Consider the following 20,749-nt stretch of genomic DNA (forward strand, 5'->3'; position numbering starts at 1 on the left):
CTGCAGTGCCCAGCCCCCGCTGTGACTGGTGTACCAGCTGCTGTGCCTTGCTCCCGCAGCACGGCCACAGTGCTCCTGAGCTGCCGCTCCCCCCCTGCAGCCACAGCATCTGGCAGAGGTTGTAGTGTGGTAGGCGCTGTTGTCCCTAGGTCCCACTCCTGCAGCACTCGCCTAGATTCAAGGCCTGACGTGCACGCTTCCTCGTCGGCTTCCCCTGCGGCCAAAGCAGGTAGGAGCACCGTCACTGCCGCCCCTGGGTCCCACTCCTCTGGCAGCATGGGTCCCGATTCAGCTCCCCCGCAATTCTCCTAGGTTCCCCGGCTCGTAGCTACTTTCAGAACCTTAGCTTCTTGAGGCTATTGGGAGCTAGGGGTGTGAGAGGGCTGTTACTCCTGTCTAACCCCTAGCTTCCGGTGGCGTCAAGAAACACTAATACTGGCATCATGTATCCCATAGAAAACAACCCCCACAGACCAGATAAAGGTTCTAGTAGTTTATTTGTAAACAAATACTCAACTAAATTACATCAAATTTCTTCAAAGTTAGAGAAAGCAGCAATTCTGTTATATTACCAAGACTTACTAGAGGAAGATAGGCTGAGGAACCAGTTGGGCGCCCCATACCAATAGACCTTCAGAAGGGTCAGCCCCAGATATCTGTCCAGGCTCATAACGGAAAGTCAACATAAGAAGTTCCATGGAGGATCCACACTGTGGTGAAGAAGAATACAAAATGCTTCTGGAGAATCGACCACTCTTCTGGGGAATTCAATAAGAGCTGCAGTTACCAGCGAGGGCCACAGGTGTCGGAGCTATCTGCTTCTGGTCCATACACTGTTATGGGGCTGACAGCAAGTGCCCAAATGCTTTGGACCCCAGCCGATCAACTATTGATGACCTATCCATAGGATAGATGATCAAAAGAAATTGCCTGGAAAACCCCTTTAACGTAAGAAGGTTGACAGAAGAACTGACTGGCCCATGAGTCAATATTGGGGCTGGCATACAGATAGCATTACAATATAGAGTCAAGCCTACTGCAAGTTAGGGCCCTTTTACATGGGACGACCTGTTGGGTGCAGTTGCCCGACAGGTCGTCCCAGCAATAATCACTCAGGAACTCTCATCGCTCGGTGAATGGAGGTGGAGCAGGCCGGGGTTTGTTAACTGTCCATTTCGATTCACAATAAAAAGGCAGATATTTTGTTCAGTTTTCTGCATGCAGAAACTAAATGACGAAGGAGAAGCAAACAAATTCTCGTTCCTCGTTCAGTCAGGACATTTACACTGAACGATAAATGTTCAGATTCCCGCTGGATGCCGGAATCTGAACAACTTATCGGCCCGTGTTAAAGGGCCCTTAAACGTGTTATTGTTGGGCTTCCCATACATTTTAGCTGCTAACTGAATACTCATTGGTTGGAAGTCCCGAGACACACGTGTACTGACTGCAGAAAGCTTCTGGCAGCAGGCAGGACAATCAGGCAGTCCAAATCCAACTGCCTGATTTTTATCTCTGCCAACATCTGCCATCGAGGGAAACTGGAAGACCCCCATACACACTAGATGATCATCTGGTCCCACCGATCAACATCTAATGTCTGTGGCTAGCCTTGCAGTCAGGGTGGTTTCACACGGACGAGAAAATTGTGCAATTTTTGTCTGATGTGAGAGTCAATTAAAAAGCAGAAAATGAAACTAACGGTTTACAATGGGTTCCTCCCCATCTGCGAGGTTTTCACGAATGCGATGTTGAGAGAACAAAAAATCACGGCACGCTCTATGTTCCTGCGATGTGTGATTTTTTTTATCTCCCATGTTTCCCTATGGAGCCTCCTTTGTATTGGATCGCAATGCAAAAAGTTGCATTGCGATTTTAACATTAGAAATACCTATTGACTTTTGCAATACAACCGCGCGATATTATCGCTGGCAGCAGCACTGCAATGCGAGATTCTAAAAAAAAAAAAAAGATTGCCGACACCCAAAAGTAGCGGGAACAAAGATGCGATTTTTTTCGCGGCAAGACGGCGATCACCCTTGTGGAACTGTCCTTTAATCTGACGCCTTATGATGCACAGATCTAGACAGTTTGGCACTTCATGGTTCCATGGTGGCCCATGCAAATCATGATAAAAGCGCTTCTGCATTTTGTGGCCACCGGGACTGTACGGTCATCTCCAGGACTAGACTAGCTGTCTGATCGTTCAGAATATCTAATAATCCAGTACCTAATTAGACCCAGGCAGAAGATTTCTGCCTTTTTGATGGAAAACCATCATTTAAAGGCTATATAGCCTCCTTTACTGACATTTTTCAATAAAAGTCACTTTTACAATTGGATGTTATTAGGGATGAGCAAGTATACTCGCTAAGGCACTACTCGCTCGAGTAATGTGCTTTAGACAAGTATTTCCCTGCTCGTCCATAAAGATTCGGGAGCCGCCGCAGCTGACAGGTGATTTGCGGCGGGGAGCAGGGGAGAGCAGGTGGGAGAGAGAGAGATCTCCCCTCTGTTGCTCCCCTCCGACGCTCCCCGCTCCGCGGCGGCCCCCGAATCTTCAGGGACGAGCGGGGAGATACCATTTTACCGGATGAAACAGTGTTGCATTCAGTGCAAATCCAATGGAGGCCCAAAATACATGGATTAAAAAAGTCAGTGAAGGCAGCCATAGCCTTTAAGAGCGGTCGCTGAAAAAACCCACAATCTAATACAACAGGTTTTGAATACCCCATATGTATCTGGGAGGGGCGATCCTAATACTTTTCTCTATACCAGATACCTATGATAAGCTTTTTAGAGGGTAGAATTTTGAGACGAGCAGCAATTTATAGGGCGATTCCACAATTACACTTGTCTCAGATTTTCTATTCTCTGTGCCTTAGGGTGTATTCAGACGACCGTATATCGGCTTGGTTTTCACGCCCAGTCGATATATGGCGTCTCTCTCTGCAGGGGGAGGAGGCTGGAAGAGCCTGAGCAGGAACTGAGCTCCCACCCCCTCTCTGCCTCCTCTGCACCCCCCTGCAGAGGAGAGGCGGGACAGGGGCGGAGCTAATTCCCAGGACTTAGCTCAACCCCCATTCCACCTCCTCCCATTGCAAATAGTGCAGAGGGGCGGAGAGGGGTTGGAGAGGAGGCAGGGGGGGGAGCTCAGTGCACTGCTCCCGACTCTTCCAGCCTCCTCCCCCTGCAGAGAGGGACACCGTATATCGGCTGGGCGTGAAAACCGAGCCGATATACGGTCGTCTGAATGCACCCTTAGGGTGGTTTTACACGTGCGAGAAAATCGCAAGATTTTCACGTGATTTTCGCCTGTTGAATTACTAAAAAGCAGTTTAAGAAACCAAAGGTTTACAATGGTTTCCTTCCCATTAGTGATGTCTTTACTGATGCGATGTTGCTGGAGCAAAAAATGTAAAAAAAATTGCAATATGCTTTTTCTGGTGAAAAATCTCACATCGCAGCGCTGCTACCCGCGATTTCTCGTGTGATTATATCGCACAATTTTATCATTAAAGTTATAGGAGTTTCTAATGTTGCAAATGTTTTGCTTAGCACAAAAATCTTAAGTTCCTGCGATGCGATAAACAAGGAGGCTCCATAGGGATACATGGGCTATGAAAAAAAAACCCAGAAAGATTGGGCATGCCGTGATTTTTTCCCCCCCCGCAACATAGCATCAGTGAAAATTGAAAAGCATGGGTTTCACAAACAAGCGATTTTTAGCGCTGTCACATCCCTGGAAAATCCCACCATTTTGTACGCTGTGTGAAAGCGATCTTGAGGTGGATGGACAACGAGCATTCCAGCAGTCCACGTGGACTCTAGATATGCAAAACACTTTATTGTGAAATATTCAGAGAGTAAAAGCCAAATAATCCCCAAACTCTAGTGACTAGTTGTTTTATGTATTTTAAGCAAAAACTCTTAAAGGGCCACACATATTTACATGCCTGCCCCCCATACCTGATTGCCTGTCACACTTCAGAGGTCTTATCTGCATTGCAGTCGTTATATTTATATTGCAGTCGTTCCCATGCATTGCATCTACCTGTCTGATGCTTATCAGCCACCAATGTGATGGTGAAAATTTTGCTTTCACGTTCGTTCTGTCCCATGATGCATCAGCACAGCATTAGCTGAGGCTATACCATTTCTGCCAGCTGGGGAGGACAGTTTAATTATCAATATTTTCTATATTTGCTATATACCATAATTATACAGTCTAGAGGATCAGCTGTGATCTCCTTTCTTATAACTGTGTGACAGCAGCGATGTGATAATCATCAGTATTTGTGATAGGAGACTGTCCCCCTCCAGGTCCCCCTGGTAGGTTAATCTAATAGCATCATGCAAACTAAGACATGGACTAGAAACTTCTCATATAAACCCGTAAGGAACTAGCAACTAGTTTTTTTTAATAAAATGGCTTTACTCCTTGCAGATATCACAAAGTATTTTGCACAGCTGGCTGCCTTTCTGGATTATTGCGGTAGCTTCTGTTGTCATACGCCCGAAGGTGAAGATGCTGATGTGGGTCAGTTGCCTTCTATGCTATACTGAGATGGAATGAGCTTTATCCTGTGTTGTCTATCAGCCCCTGCGGTCTAACAGCTAATCTATTAGCGCTAGCTGTCAAAAGGAGTATGAAAGCAAACACTGCCCCCTACAGGTGAGATTATTACAGTAATACTGCCCCCTATAGACAATCAAGTGAATACGAATGGCTGTACAGATTTATTTCTGCCTGGAACCACTACCTTGTGTCGCCATGTCAGGCTCCTCTTCATGGGTTATAGGTAAAGCCTTTATTGCAGATCTACAGCTACACCAGCGGCAATTCAGCTGGATTAGGAGTTAAGAAGCGAGAGGGCCGCAAATGATGGTTCCCAGTAGCAACCTATAGTAATTTATGTATGTACTGCTGAGGTAGAATGTGCAGAACTATAAATCTCAGCAGAACCATGTTATAAGGTAGAGCCACAGACCTAGCCTTAAGTCCTTTAATTGGAGGGGGGTTGGAATATATATCATTTTTTAATAAATTAGTAAAAAATATTTTGTTCTTGTCTGTGTTTCTGAAGATTAAAAGGGAACACTACAGCCTAACTAGGGAGGTTAGACACCCCAATAACCTGGGAACAGGGGAGCAAAGCTACAGTTCACTCTAGCTGTATTACACCGTTCACGGGCAGTAGATTAGACGCTCTATATGGGTCAGTGTCAGTAGGTGAGCTGCGAAGCTTTCTTGTTGAAGCAGGGCCTATCGGTCAGCGATGTGGATGTCCTGAATAGGCTGTGATCCTGTCTCAGAACCAGCTCCAGCTCTTGGAAGTCCTGGAGCCGGGTGACATCTTTGTCCTAAATGAAAATGACATCAGTTACATTCGGTCCATTAGTATCACATAAACTCACCTACTGTACAAACCAAAGTTTTTATGTTAAAATCAATGGGAGAAGATCACGCAACAGCCTTGGAATCCCCCATAGTGAGGAGAGAAAGGGGTGCGGAGCTACAGGAGATCTCCGACAGATCTCCCCATATTTGGAGAGAGAGAGAGGGGGCTTTCCCAGGGTTTCCCCGAGAGTGGGGCTAGAGGGATTCTCATAGTGATTCAATCTCTGGCTAAGAGAGGGGGCAGGGCTAGAGGGAAGAATTTTTGTTGTTAGTTCCCATGGGGAACTTGACCTTGTGATTGTTTTGATTGCTACTGCAGTATAATGTAATACTATAGTATTACATTATACCTTCATCTGACGGGCACTGTATAAAGCCATGCAACAGGCATGTGTGACTGTGTGACCATATTCACTTAAACATTCCGATACAGCAAGGCCATAGTACGTTCTTTGGCCGCATGTATTGTGGCCAATGTTACCATGTAATTCTAGCTTAAGGTGGTTCCAAACTGATCTCTATCCTGCAAGGTAACCGTGAGACGCATTATCATTCCATATCTTGGAGGAGTACCCCAAGTAAGCCTAGAGCCCCTCTCTCATGGGTCACATGACGCACCTTCCTGAGTATGGTGTTGGGTAGTTTCCTGATTTTCTCCACGCTGTCTGGGCTGACCCCCAGCTCATAACAGCAGACGCGCAGAAGTTCTCGGTAGGTAAGTTCTTCTCGGTCCATTTCCACTTCGATAAAGTCATTGTCTCCTGAGGAACTGTTCTGAATTCTTACTTTCAGGACTAATTCTGTGTAATAAGACAAACGCAAGTACATAATAACGTTCTTCTATCATGAGCATGTGATGGGGACACTATAAAGGGGCGATCAGTAAATAAAGCTTAAAGGGGATTTCCAAGTTTATTTTACACATTTATATAGCGCATACTTATTCCGCAGCACTGTACATCACTTGGTGTCCCCACTGGGGCTCACAGTCTATGTTAACCTGTTAGTATGTTTTTGGAGTGTAGGGGGGAAAATCGGAGTATTAAGAGGAAAGCCACACGCTATGGAGAGAACATACAAACTTCATGCAGATGTTGTCCTTGGTGGGATTTGAACCCAGGACCCCCGTGCTAACCACTGAGCCTCCATGCTGCCATTTTATGTTTTTAAACAGGCGATCAAGAAAAATAATTGAAAAAAAATATGGAGTAGCACGTTTCCAAAAGTAGTTAAGTCGCAAGGAACGGTTTTACCAAAAAAAAAAATTTAAATATTGTAAATAAAATAGTTATACGACAGGAAATAACGTGCTTGGCTTAAATCTCGCGGTGTAGACACGTAAACCGAAGCAAAGGGACTTGCGGTGGATCATAAGGCACGAGATCTTTAAAAATGGGTTTGACACATTTTGGAAAAACGCTCCTCATATACTTTCACCCATCTTGGATCCCTGCAGTTGCAGCACTGCATCTTCCGTTCTCCCCGTCTGCATATGAGCCGTCACCGGCAGCTTGTAAACAGGCCCAGAAGGCAGAATGGGACACGCGGCCCTGGAGCGGAGGGGGTCTGGCAGGTGAGTAGATGTGCTTTTGTTACTTTTCCCAATTGTTTTTTTGGTTTTGTTTTGAGAATAAATAAAATAATTTGGAAAACCCCTCTAATCCATATAGAATGAATAGACCAGGTTTGAAATCCTCATTTTCAAGATGTATGCTTTCAATCAATGAATAGGAACAATAGGAAAACCAGTACAGACCTAATACTCCTCATTACGAAGGTCTGCTAAAATGTATCCGTGTAGACGGCTGGCTGGGAGTTCTCCCTTCTCTGCTGATAGTTTGTTCCAATGTATAAGTGCAGATAATATGTATCCACTTGGAGTCCAGTCTACGTACCTCACAAAAGATTAATCAGACTGGATAGCACTGCAACAAACCCTCAGCTGCATGAATTTATTAGGTCAGGGTAAGTTCTCTCATATAGAGGTAAGCAAGACTTTCCCATTCATTGACAGCAAGCAGAGATGTTTAAAATAGTAAGAAACTAAATTCTATTAGAAATTAGAACGATTTTGCATTATATGACAATTAAAGTGTATCCATGCTTTCAGGTGACTTTTCAAGAATAAGCTGTAATGTGTGTATATGAGGTATAACACTATTTCTGATTATTCTATGACATTTTTCACCAGCCCTCCTCTCCAATTCTCACTTGTCCCTAAGCTGATGGGTGTAGATAAGCTGCTACGTCATCTTATATACACTACACATATAAGAGAGTAGGATCTCTTGATCTCTGTAGCACATCGCTCCTAAGTTTCAGCATGATGGGGAAACATTAAACAGCAGTACCGAGCAGTGTAGCTGTGAATGCAGATAAAACATTTCCAAGAAGCTGCAGCCATCTCTGTTTGAGTCTTTCTGCATCTATCTATCTTCCCTCTCCAAAAGATTTCTATAGGTAACATGAGCCAGCAGCAAGAAAACACCTATTCTCACTTGATATAATCAGTCTCAGTGTCTGTCACTACAGACGGTCTTCGTGTGACAGTAGGTTGTGGAACACAAACTAGGACAATCTCTAGTGGCCAGAACTGTAGAGGGATTTTTCAACACAAAAAAAAACAAGTTTTGGATAAAGCAATTTGCACTTTTTGTTAGTTATCTCATTGGCCATTACATCAGCACAGATATGGTCCAGGTGCAGTGTCCATCTCGGTTTTCACTAGCTCTTTATTATAAGGAGGAACAAGCGGTTGCCCCTAGACAGGAGTTGTACCCTCAGAGAAAGTTCTACTTAAGGGGTTTTCCACTGAAATACTATTGATGACCTATCATCAGGGGAGGTCAACAATAGTTGATTGACTGGGAGGGTGGCGCGGAGACTTCAGCTCCAAATACATAGAAGTCAGACCGATCCGCTGTGCAGGCGCATGCAGTCAGCGCCGCAACAACACAGAGGTTGGAGGGGAAGCCTCCATCCCAACCTTTCATGTAGTGTCCGGCGCTTGTAACTGAAGGCATGGCTCCCACTGATTTCAATGACAGCTGTGCCTACAGTTACAATCGCCAGCAACTACATGGTAGGTTGGCGAGGAGGCTTCTGCTCCGACCTCTGTGTTACTGCGGCGCTGACTGCCTGCGCCCACTCAGCTGATTAGTTGGGATACCAAGCGGTGGACCACAGCTGATCAACTATTAATGACCTATCCTGATCATAGATGATCAATAGTATTTCAGTGGAAAACCCCTTTATTGGTATGACTGGTAGTATTAAATTGTTTCAAGAGAGCAACGCATGCCTTAATAGGAAACAAATGGACAGAAGGACATCACTGAGGAGGGTCCTGAGCTAGAATGGAAAACGGTCCATATTTTACATGGAACACTATTTATGTGAATGGTTGCCATGTAATACTGCATTTGCACTGCATTACCCAAATTGCAGTGTTGGCTCTCATAGAAGATAGGCAGTCTGCACTGAGACAACCCCTTTATAGAAGTGTTGATGGGTAGGGTGTGCATTTTATTAGGCAGAACCGTGCTGGTGCAGAAGTGCTGCATACTTTGTCCAGCATATTCTGTTCAACTTTACTCACCTTTCATATTGGATGGGAATGCTCCGGTGAAGAAGAATGGTTGAAACACTTGCATAGGCCCGCCATGACTGCACCCATGTGGTAGACTAGATGGGACAGGAGAATACATGCTACGATTCTGGGATATGGGACCACTCTGTACAGGCGGGTGCGTACATTCTGGGGGGATCTGTACTTCTCCGTTATAAAACAAGCTTGAAAATGTATCTTCCTTCTTTACCGAAGTGGTGATGTGAATGTTCTCCACCTCATTGTTCAACAGTGGAAAACTAGCATTGGGCAGCGGCTTGGGGTGAAAGGTTCCGTTCTCAATGCAAGGGGTGGTAGTCTCTTGGTTGCCGCTCTCTCTAGAGTAAGTGAAAGGAAAGGGCGGGTTTGCAAGATAGTTTGGAATAATTGCTAATTCAGACTCTGGTTTAACCTCCTCGGGTTCCAAATCTTCAACTGCAAGAAAAAGAAAAAAAACATAAGGAGTCATCTAGACTTTATGAAGTAAAGCTCCAATCACTGCAGATGTTCTGCAACTTTCTTATATACTTTGCATTGCAATTCCTCACAGTTCAAAATCTCTGCTTGCTGACAGTTAACACTGAGATGGTGAAACCCCAACCGGAGCCTCGTGTGAAGCATTATGTCTGTATGTTACTTTCAGCCCTTCACCACGTACCAGAATGTGCTTATTCAGTGAAAGGAAGTCAAGATCTTGTGAATGGAGAAGAACTGAAACACAAATTATTAGACAAGATTGGAAAAACCATCCGTATGTTATCATGGTGGCCGTTCAGGCTGCGTCTGATGTGGCGCCTTTCTGCAGCGGAATTTCAGTAGACGTTTGCAGCCCTGTGCCAACTACAGTCCCAATGCCCAAGGCGGTTGTTAACAGCCTCTGCATCGGGCAGTGATTGTAAACCAACATTGGCCTCTGGTCACTTTAACTCCTTTGGATGCAGCAGCACATAGGTGGTTTGAGCCTCCATCACCATGATATGCCAGTGGTGAAGATGGCAGCTGCAGGACAAGTAACCCCACAGGTTTGCCATGTATGTTGAGGAAAATGTCAGTTGGAGGTAATACATAAGTAGTGCAGTGTATTATCTAAGTGATCATATGATTGTACGTTCATGTTTCCTTGTCTAACCAATAAATGTAAAAAAAAACAAAAAACAAAAAAAACAGCCCATAATGTGACATTTGCTGATTTTAATCATCCGACCTCCAGAAACATGTAATGAAAACGTATGCACCCCAACTCAGGCTACAAAAGACAATCCCTCATAGAGCTCCATAGGAGGAGAAATAAAGTTATTCAGTCTCTGTATGGAGATTTTTTGGGGGGGATAAAAGTAGTAAACTATAGAACAAAACAAACAAAAACACGACTATGTAAGTTTTGGTATCACAGTAATCATACAGTAAACTGGATATGAAAAAGGAAAGGTTTAGAGTTGTATTTTTTTTTTTGTACATCCCAGCTCCAAAATGTACAATAAGGCGGAATGCCCACGGCCTGTGCCCCCGCAGTGACCCCCCCCCCCCCCCCATGTACCAGTCAAGTTGTCTTTTCTCTGCTCTGTGGATGTGCCGGCTGCATGCGCAGTGCAGAGAATGATGAGCCGGCGATGACACGGATCTGCGGCGACTCGCCAGGGATGCGCAGCTTCCATTGACTGCAATGGAAGCGGTCCGTGCGAGGCTCGCACTAGAATAAGACATGCTGCGATTCCCTCCACGAGCGGGAAAATAGAAAAAAAAAAAAACAACAAAAAAAACACAGTTGCTTTCCGCTCGTGGGCATGAAAAGCGTTTTGTAAAGCACGTCTGTGGGCAGTATTGCCGCGGGTCCTGGAGACAAAGGCTCGCTCCGGATCCCGCAGTGCAAATACGCTTGTGTGCATTGGGCCTAAAATGTTGTCTGTGCTCAAAACGGTAGCAGCGCATATGTAAGCGCAATCCACAAAGATAAAAATAACGCCTGCCTGCTTATAGACAGAAAAATAAAGCTGTGGCTCACAAAACACGGTGACACAAACTTCAGTAATAAAAAGGTAGTACAACCAAAGTACATAAAATACCACAGAAACTCATTACCAGAATTGGTTCGAGTTTTCGATGAAAAATGCTGTTATTGTGCAAAAGTAGTAAAATATAAAAACAGAACTACTGTATATAAATTTGACATGCAAAAGAAGCCTTAGGCCCCGTGCACACGGGCGGAAATTCCGCGGCAGGATTTCCTGCAGAATTTCCGCCCATGGAAGCTGCCATAGGATTGCGTTAGAAAACGCAATCCTAGGCAGACGGCCGCGATTTGTCCGCGTGAAATCACGCGCAGAAAACAAATCTCGGCATGCCCTATTTCTGTGTGGGGCTTGCAGAGTAGCCAGTACATCAAAGAGCCGGAGCCGTGCAAGAGGTGAGCGCCGCGCTGATCCCTGCAAGGGTGCAGATCTGGTCCCGCTGCGAGAATTCTCGCAGCGGGATCCGACCCGGCCGTCTGCAGACGACCATACTCTCTTACCTGTTACCTGTTCCCCTGCCATTTGGTCCCAAAGCCCTCACTTTGGGGAGGAGAGCAAAGAGGACACAACCCACTTGATGTGACTGCTGCAGCTAATTGCCTGCTGAAGGAAGCCAGTGATTGGCTACAGCGATCACATGGCCCTGTTGTTGGCAATGTCATTGCCGAATCAATGCAGGCGGAAGTGGAGACCGGGTACCGCTGGAATGGGATAAAACCAAGGAAACAAGTCAGACTGCGCATGACCGCGTGCGTGAGATGCAAGAAAACGCCGGCCTACGCAGTGATCTGCCTGATGACCGCCAGCTCAGGGCTCTGGCACACTGGCGAGAGCGATATTGGGCCATGATTCACCCTCGCAATCCTTCCGAAAACCCTTGGATGAAAACAATGGTCAATATCGCAAAAAGAAAGGACACGATGCAATTTTTTTTCACGCAGCATCGCAGGAGTGAAAACATTGCGAATGAGAATGGAACCATTGGTTTCATAATGATGCGATCTCACTCACTCATCACAAGAAAATGGCGCCATTTTCTCACAAGTGTGAAGGCACCCTCACAGAGAGGTAAGCCGCTGCATTATACACACAGGATTGTACGCATACGCTCGTGTGAGCCGGCCGTTAGTCTGCTGCTGCCTTCAGCCTGGGAGCGATACCCGAACCCCCCTTTGCAGCCAGCACCCCCACTCCTCCGGGGCTCTGGAACTCACATTTATACCCCATTAGTAGCCATCTTTGGGTGGGCTTGTTGCTGTACTTACCCCCCAACGCTCTCTTGATGTCTTTTTTAGACGTCAGTTGATCGGCTCTCTCCCCTTTGCTTGTGAAAATGTCTTTGTCGGCCCCGGACTCTAGCAGGAAGGTGACCACGCGTAGGTGATTCCTCTTACAAGCCCAGTGGAGACAGGTCCTGGGGGCACACAAGACGGGGGATGGGCCATGTGGCATCACACGCAGAAAAAAAATACTGCAAGCTCACAGATACACGGTAACATGCGGACCTTGGGGAGGGAGAAGGCATAGGCCTCATGTCCACGGGCAAAATATGATTTAAGATCCGCAGCGGATCACCCGCATGCGGATTCACCTCCCATAGGGATGCATTGACCACCCGCGGGTAGATAAATACCTGCAGATGGTCAATAAAAGTGATTTTTTTAAAAATGGAGCATGAAAAAAAAATGGACCATGCTCCATTTTAGTGCGGGTCTCTCGCGGGGACGGCTCCCGCAGGCTTCTATTGAAGCCTATGGAAGCCGTCCGGATCCGCGGGAGACCAAAATCAGAATATACTCACCTGCTCCGGATCTTCCCTTCTTCGCGGCTTCATCTTCTCTTCGTCGTGGACAGATCTTTTTTCTTCGGGCCGGCGCATGCGCGCGGCACGCAACCGACGTGCCATGCATATCCGCCGGGCCGGAGAGAAGATGAAGCTGCGACGAAGGGAAGATCCGGAGCGTGCGAGAGGTGAGTTAATTCTTCTTTTCAGCGCTCATGTCCGCGGGGCAGGAGGGACCCGCTACGGATTCTCCATGGAGAATCCGTAGCGGGCCTGATTTTCCCCGTGGACATGAGGCCTTAGACCTCATGTCCACAAGGTTAAAATCCACAGCATTTTTCCCGCATGCAGATCCGCGCCCCATAGGGATGCATTGGACACCCGCAGGTATTTAAATACCTGCGGATGTCATTTTTCCCTTCAGGCGCGGATCCGCGTGCAGGAAAAAATCCGGACACGCTCCATTTTAGTGCGGGTCTCCTGCGGGGACGGCTCCCGCAGGCTTCTATTGAAGCCGTCCGGATCCGCGGAACACCTGTACCATAATTAAAACTCACCTGTCCGGACGCTGCGGGTCTCCCTTCCTTTCCGGCCGGATCTTTTTTCTTCAGCCCGGCGGATGCATCCGGCACGCTGCCGGCGTGCCGAGCACATCCGCGGGGCCGAAGAAAGAAGATCCGGCTGGGAAGGAAGGAAGGAAGGAAGGAAGATCTGCATCGTCCGGACAGGTGAGTTTATTCTTATTTTTAGGCCTTATGTCCGCGGGGCAGGAGGGACCCGCTACGGATTCTCCATGAAGAATCCGCGGCAGGCCTGATTTTCCCCGTGGACATGAGGCCTTATAGCAATCACAACTTTTCAGGTTCAAGTCCCCGATAGGGACATTATAGTTAAAAGTAAATTAAAATAGTGAAAAAAAAAAGGAACAAAAATTCCCCCTTGCACTTTCTCGCAGAGGCCCACACAGAAACGTCAGTAGTGACGGGCCGGCTCCTCTCTGCGCATGTGCTGGCTGGGCGGCGCATAGTAGAGACGGAAGACGCCAGGAGCGGGTAAGCTGCAGGCCTCCACAGGGGCACGGGTCCGCATCTCGCAGCGGGATCCGACCCGGCCGTCTGCAGGCGGCCTTAGGGCTCAGTCAGACGAGCGGATATACGCACGTTTTTCCACGGGGAGAAAACCGCACCACATGTGCGGTAAAAAATTTGCATGACCGCGTCCATTGCCACCCATATGTTCTATCTTTGGCAGGTGCGGGTTTTCGGCCACACATGTGGTGCGGTTTTTTTTTTCCGCGCGGAAAAACATGCATATATCCGCTCGTCTGACTGAGCCTCATGCTGCATGATTAACACTGCAAAAAAGGCAGAATTGGTGTTTTTTCTCTGCCCTACAAAAAACTAAAAAAAAATTTTAGAATACATTATGGGCGCCCAAAAAAAACTGTATAAATAAAATGTAATACTGCCCGCTATGCAAAAAAACCTCACAGCCATGTCGGCGGGAAGATAAAAAATGTTATGGCTTTTGAGAAGTGGAACTGAAAACCCTTACGGCCAAAATAGGACCTTAAGGGTTAAGCAAGCAATGCCCTCCGTGCCCCTTCAGCGAGGGTCCCAGACACTGATGGCAGGAGTTGGCATCTATTCCCATGGTGTAAAACCCCATTCCATCCAATCATTGTGACATGCCGGACTAGCAGGTGCCAGAGCAACGGACTTTACAGCAATATGATGGATTCTCACCATCCGTTGATCTCATTCTGAGAATTGACGTCCACGCCGGCACTCAGCAGCTTCTGGACTTCTTCCAGGTCCCCCAGAGCAGCTGCTTCCCTGAGTCTTTCTTCCATGTATAGACGGTCATATAGGAGCCGCAGTGGGTTATATTAGAGCAGCTCCACCGCCCCCTCCCCCCGCACAGACGGAACCCTGCACTCACACAGCTCTGCTGCTCCTCGCACTATGCAGCCCGGCCACTAGAATAACACGAAGAGGTTAAAAGGGGCGGAGCAGATGCGGCCCTGGATGATAGGAAAACGCGGACTTGGTATTTTGACCCTTTTGTGTATGTCCCAAAAACAACGTTGGGGGTGGAGGATCAGCGTTACAACAGTGGAAGCACAATATCGTTCCGGGGAATATTGGTTCCGGGGTATTGCCAGTGCCTCCTGTTGTGTGAGGATGGGAGAAGTAAATCAAATGTGATTTACGGCAATATAACCAAATGTGATATAATACTATAAATAATACCGATGTAATGGAAATTAAGGTATTATAATTGTTATATGAATTAAAACTGCGCAATTAGAGACGCCATTGAAATATACCAGAAGTTACTTCACAAACTAGGGACATATTTCTAGATGAGATAAGAATATCAAGAAGCTTCCACATGTTAGCTGAAGGGGCCCTAGGAATAACAAGATACTAAGGGAGGGGTTGACGCCTCACACTAAGACTAGAGAATAATGTTCATAAACTAGAAATATGTGGATGTGTATATATATGGATATACATGTATGTATATATATATATATATATATGTGCATATGTATGTGTATGTATATATGAAGGTGCACATGTATGTATGTGTGCCTATATGTATGTAAATGTGGGTATATAAGTAATATTTAATATTACGCCACAGAGTCATGAAAAGGACTACACAAAATGGCCGACCACATGCTTTGCTAAAGTACAGGGAATACATGTGTGTTGATAAGATAAGAACTTCAAGCTACTTGGGCCCCTCAGCACTCCATCAAGAGGTTATTCACTGCTGACTTGGAAGATTCTGGAAAGTATGCAAATGAAGGGTTAAGTTGACCTATGACAAATGTTGGATTGGAAACTAACCAATAAACTGCATAGTTAATTGTCCAATGATGTTGCGACACCCCATTGTAAGGGGACTATAAATAAAGATGCCCGACATCGATTTGTTGGGAATTCTTTGATGAATCCATAACTGTGTGGGCTCTGTCATTTAATTCCTCCGTCATATGACGTACTGAACTCTAGGTGTGGCAGCCCTACTGCACGGGTCACCTAGACTTCAGTCACAGGGTACACTCTGCTGTCCCTCATCAGGCTACCGCCGTAGCATGGGTCATATGACGTCATTCACGAGGTACACTCCGCTTTCCCTAGACGGCCATATATTTTTGCCGCGACACCATGTAGTGTAATAAACTAATAAATTGTAATATACTGCATCACAGGCTGAATGTACTGCAATAACTGAATCCCTTAAAGGGATATTCCGGGACTTTTACTATTGATGACTTATTCTTCGCATAGGCTCTCAATAGTTGATCAGCAGAGGATCCTCCAGCCCACTGCCTATTACATTTCTAGCATTGACCACAGGAGCCATAAGTGTAATAGCAAGCATCACTCCAATTGATTTCAATGGTAGTGAAGCCGTCTATTACACTTTCGACCCTGACCATCGATGTGGATGTCCGACTCCGCTGCACTTACAGCAGGCCAGAGGATCAGCTGATTGGCAGAGAACCCCAATTGATCATTGATAATCTAGGTAATCAATAGTAAAAGTCCCTGAATACTCCTTTAACCCCTGAGGTTATCTTTCTTATGAGCTCTACCCCATCCTGATCCTCCCATTGCAAACAGTGGCAGGGGATGGGTCTCAGCACACTAGCTCTCACCCCATCCTGCCTCCTCCCCTTACGGAGAGGGGCAGCGTATATCGTCCGAGCGTGAAAACCCGGCCAATATACGCCTATGTGAATAAGCCCTTACTGTGCTACATTTGTACTTTTTTAAACTTTTAAGAGGTTGCACCAAGACTGACTAATTTTGCTGCACCTATTCATAGGATAGATGAACAAATGTCTGATTAGTTGGAGTCTCATCGCAATGCACCCCCTGCAATGAGGAGATTGAATGGAGCCACAATCACTCATTTGTGACGCCACTCCATTCATTTTTAGGCCGTGAAAAATGGCCCGATATCACGCTCGCCAATGTGCTTAAGTGTTTTTCATTGACATGCTAAAGACACTTGTCGCCCTCATCCATTCCCGTCTCGACTACTGCAACTCGCTGCTCATCGGCCTTCTCTGCACCAGACTCTTCTCTGTCCAATCCATACTAAATGTGTAGTACCCCAGAGTTGGGATTCCACAGCACTGCTATTGCTACTTCATGTGAAGTGTATATATATATATTTGTGAATGTGTGAAATTATGTATATAGCACTTTAAATCGGCAGTAATGGGTTAATTTTTGGTGTACCTACCACTTAACACTGTTTGACTGTGAATAAACCACCCTAACATGCTCTAATACCTGTCAGTCACCCCTAGTCAGGCTGGGATTGGATAGAGAGATATTCCCTAGTTTAGGATTGGTTGAGGAGAAAGGTAGAGAGTGGGTGGGGTTAATAGTCTAGTCTAGTCCTGAAGTTGATAGAGAGAAGATAGGCCAGAGGTAGAGACCAGGGAGGAACAAGGCAAACATCTTTAACATATTCTTCTAACAAGAGTCTAGTCCTGGAGTTAATGGAGACAAGGTATGCCAGAGATAGAGACCAGGGAGGAACAAGGAGACCATCTTGACTAATAACCAGTGTGGTGGAAAGTTAGAAAAGCTAAGTGTAAGTACCTAAAGCAAAATTATGTTGGAGTGTGAGCAGTAGAGAGAGAGAGAGCTAGAGGGACAGAAAGGCAAAGGAGAAAGAAGCAATTCAGTAATTTATCTGCAAAGCATTAGTCAAAGTCAGGGATGTAAGCTTGAAGTGTTTTACTGCAATGTGTTGCCATAGCCCCTGAGAAAGTGTTTCACTGCAATGTCTACTAATGTAATTCCGAGTCATCAATCATCCCAAGTCAATGTGATTCAACAGTTACTGCAAGTAAATGTAAATTGTGTTTAACTTCTGCAAAGCCCACAGTCCCTCTCTCCCTGCAATAAAAAGTTACATTGTTTTCATCTTCTAAACTCTGCTTCCTGGAGTTCCTTCCCATCACTGACATACTGCACTGGAGTACCACACGACACTACAGGAGTGCAAGGACTACTACCCCCATTAGGGTTCAGTTCTCCACTTTTTGTATTTATTATTTTTGCTAAGGATGGGTCCCTACTCATATACGGACTGGCGTCATGATTCCAGACTTATCTTCCTATCAAGCCGCTTCTCCAATGCCTCTGCATTGTGCCAATCGCTGCACTGGCTATCCATCCACTACAGAACTCAATTTAAACTCATCACCCTCACCCACAAAGCTCTCCATGGCGGTGCACCACCATACATCGCTTCCCTCTTGTCCATATATCACCAAGCCCGAGCACTTCGATCTACTAACATGTTCAGACTAAACTCCCTTCTAATACGAACCTCACATGCTAGCCTTTAGGACTTCTCCAGAGCAGCACCGATCCTCTGGAACACTCTACCCCAAAACATACGAACAATCCTCAACACAGGGAACTTCAGACACGTCTTAAAAACACACCACCTCAAAGAAGCATACCAAATCTCCTGATCTAATCCCCCCGCCCCCCACCCTCCACAACATGCTCCCTGCCCATTCCTTTGGCTCACCATACTTTCCACTTTGCCTATCGTGTACATCTCCTGCCCCTGTACCCCCTGAACCGCCCCCACACCGTTTGTTTCCAAATAATTGAAAACAACATGTAATCGGCGTTTGTGTTTCCCCATACTTTGAAAGAGATTACTATTATTATTGTAATTACAGACTGGCCAACTCCCAGCAATTTGAGAGGGGTACAAGGATTTGTAGAATTTGCTATTTTTTTTACAGATGTTTTATTAACAACTTTTACAGAATAATTTCACCATTTACTCAATTGACAAAAAAAAGGGACAGCTTTTGTTTGGTCGCCTCTGGCACAAGATGATTTTTCCTGTCTGAAAAGTTCACGGCAGCCCAAATACTAGTTCATTCTGCAACATGCTTTTATTGTTGAAGTGGAAGCTTTAGATTGTGCAATCTGACCCATTCCATCACACAGCACTGGATAAGAAGGTATGCTACACCCTTGTGCTTATATCTCTTGGCGTTTGACCCTTCCAGAGAATAATTATGCTGTGGAGGACAAAGAGCTCCTAGCCATCAATGCTGTCTTCAAAGAATGGAGACACCATTGAAAGGAGCAACTCAGAAAATAATACTTCTAACTGACCATCGTAGCCTAGAATTTGTCAGGTCGGCCTAATGCTTGTCTCCTCGCCAAGCTTGGTGGAGTCTGTTCCTTAATCAGTTCAACTTTGTGCATGCCCCATTCTCAAGATGGTAAGGCTGGCGCCTTATTCAGAATAATTTCAATGGTTCTTCCCCAGAAGTACCGTCAATAACTATTCTTACCGAGTCCAATGTCCTGAGGGTAATCAATAACAAAGACTTGCTCGAAGAGATAAAGGAAGCATAGGAGACTGGCCCAATTCTTTCACACTCACCAGATGATGTGTCCCTAAATTCACAAAACCTAGTGTGGACTGAGGAGCACTGTTCTCACCTAACAGAACCTGTAAGATTGAAGGTGTTAAAACTAGTTCATGACTCCAAGCTAGCAGGTCATAAAGGAATTCACATACTGAAGAATTTTTGTCCTGATTCTTTTGGTAGCCCAATTATCTAAAAACTGTAAAGAGCCATATTACTTCCTGCAACATTTCTGCCATGTATAGAATTCCTCGTTCTTCACCAACGGGTTTTCTGCAGCTCATGTCAATTTCATCTCGACCTTGGGGATCTATCTGTGGTTTTTATTGCCAATTCACGTGTCTCCAGCCTTACATACTATGGTCTTATAATTTATAATGTGTTTCATCTTCATGGAGAACCAGATGAAGTTGTCTGAGATCATGGAGTACAACTTACGTCAGGATTCTGGCAACATCTTTGCACAGCACTTGACACTGATGTGAGTTTATCTGATTTTTATCCCCAGTCAAATAGCCAGATTGAACGTACAAATCAATCGCTGGGGATCTGCTGCTCATGATCCCCATCCATCAGCTGATTGTCTGACCTGCTGGGGCTGGACGTTGTCATTCGCGGAGGAAGTGAAAACGCCTGCTTCACTCCCATTAAAATGAATGGGAGTGCTGCACTTCTATTACATTGCCTGTTCCTGTTCCACACTATATATTTAGAAATCGCTTACAATTTCTAATCAAATGGCGTAGATATGGCCCCGGAGATAATTCATAGGAACCTGTAAACAATATCAACACTCTCTGACTGATTAAAGCGACTGTGCATTGTAAGAACCCATGTATATGAGCACTGGCGTAACTATAGAGGATGCAGGGGATGCGGTTGCACCCGGGCCCAGGATCCTTAGGGGCCCATAAGGCCTCTCTTCTCCATATAGGGAACCCAGTACTATGAATGAAGCATTATAGTTGGGGGCCCTGTTACAGGTTTTGCATTGGGGCCCAGGAGCTTCAAGTTCCGCCTCTGTATATGAGCCATTTTTCACTAGCACCAGTAGTGTGGTGTGTGCAATTTGCATTGAGTCTTGCATGGGAATGGGACTTGCAAAGAATGGGGTGTCTGTGTGCTCTACGACGTGCGCCCGAGAATCTCAGACGCCACTTGCACCTGGCCATGTAAATATGACCTAAGACGCTACATGCAGCCCTTACTGGCCAGTGCTGCTCAAATGGGCAGCACTGGTCAATCAAAGCAGGTGTATTGTCTTAAACTAAGGGCTCAGTCACATGGGTGTATTTTATACGCGCGTAATACGGGGTACTGCTGTGGGCTATTCAGACCTGTGTTTTTCATGCGTGTAGTTTTGCACATGACAAAAATCGCAGCATGACCTATGTTGGCCTGACCGAACTAGGCCATTAAAGGGAATGAGATTGCTTATATAATCATGATACGTGTGTGTTCACACCGAAAATCAATGGGGTCTACATGTGTTTTTTTTGCACGTGTGAAA

The 20,749-nt window shown here is 45.8% G+C and overlaps 1 protein-coding gene across 1 annotated transcript; it reads right to left on the bottom strand.

The window, feature by feature from the left end:
• Positions 1 to 478: 478 nt before the first annotated feature.
• Positions 479 to 14,896, bottom strand: ANKRD40 (ankyrin repeat domain 40). Its single transcript, XM_066587902.1, has 5 exons — positions 14,546 to 14,896; positions 12,283 to 12,431; positions 9,000 to 9,443; positions 6,020 to 6,201; positions 479 to 5,364 (listed from the first exon to the last, which is right to left on the bottom strand). Exons 1-5 carry the CDS (start codon positions 14,650 to 14,652, stop codon positions 5,227 to 5,229), a joined length of 1,020 nt encoding a protein of 339 aa, XP_066443999.1. The 5' UTR covers positions 14,653 to 14,896; the 3' UTR covers positions 479 to 5,226.
• Positions 14,897 to 20,749: the final 5,853 nt, after the last annotated feature.

Source organism: Eleutherodactylus coqui, chromosome 13 (genome assembly GCF_035609145.1).
Source record: "Eleutherodactylus coqui strain aEleCoq1 chromosome 13, aEleCoq1.hap1, whole genome shotgun sequence".
NCBI lineage: Eukaryota > Metazoa > Chordata > Amphibia > Anura > Eleutherodactylidae > Eleutherodactylus > Eleutherodactylus coqui.

Coding starts and splice junctions, on each gene's coding strand:
- ANKRD40 (XM_066587902.1), bottom strand. CDS start 14,652: ATGGAAGAAAGACTCAGGGAAGCAGCTGCTCTGGGGGACCTGGAAGAA. Junction 9,444..12,282: donor CATCAAGAGAGCGTTGGGGG/GTAAGTACAGCA, acceptor TTTTTCTTGCAG/TTGAAGATTTGGAACCCGAG. Junction 6,202..8,999: donor ATTCCCATCCAATATGAAAG/GTGAGTAAAGTT, acceptor CTTATTACACAG/AATTAGTCCTGAAAGTAAGA.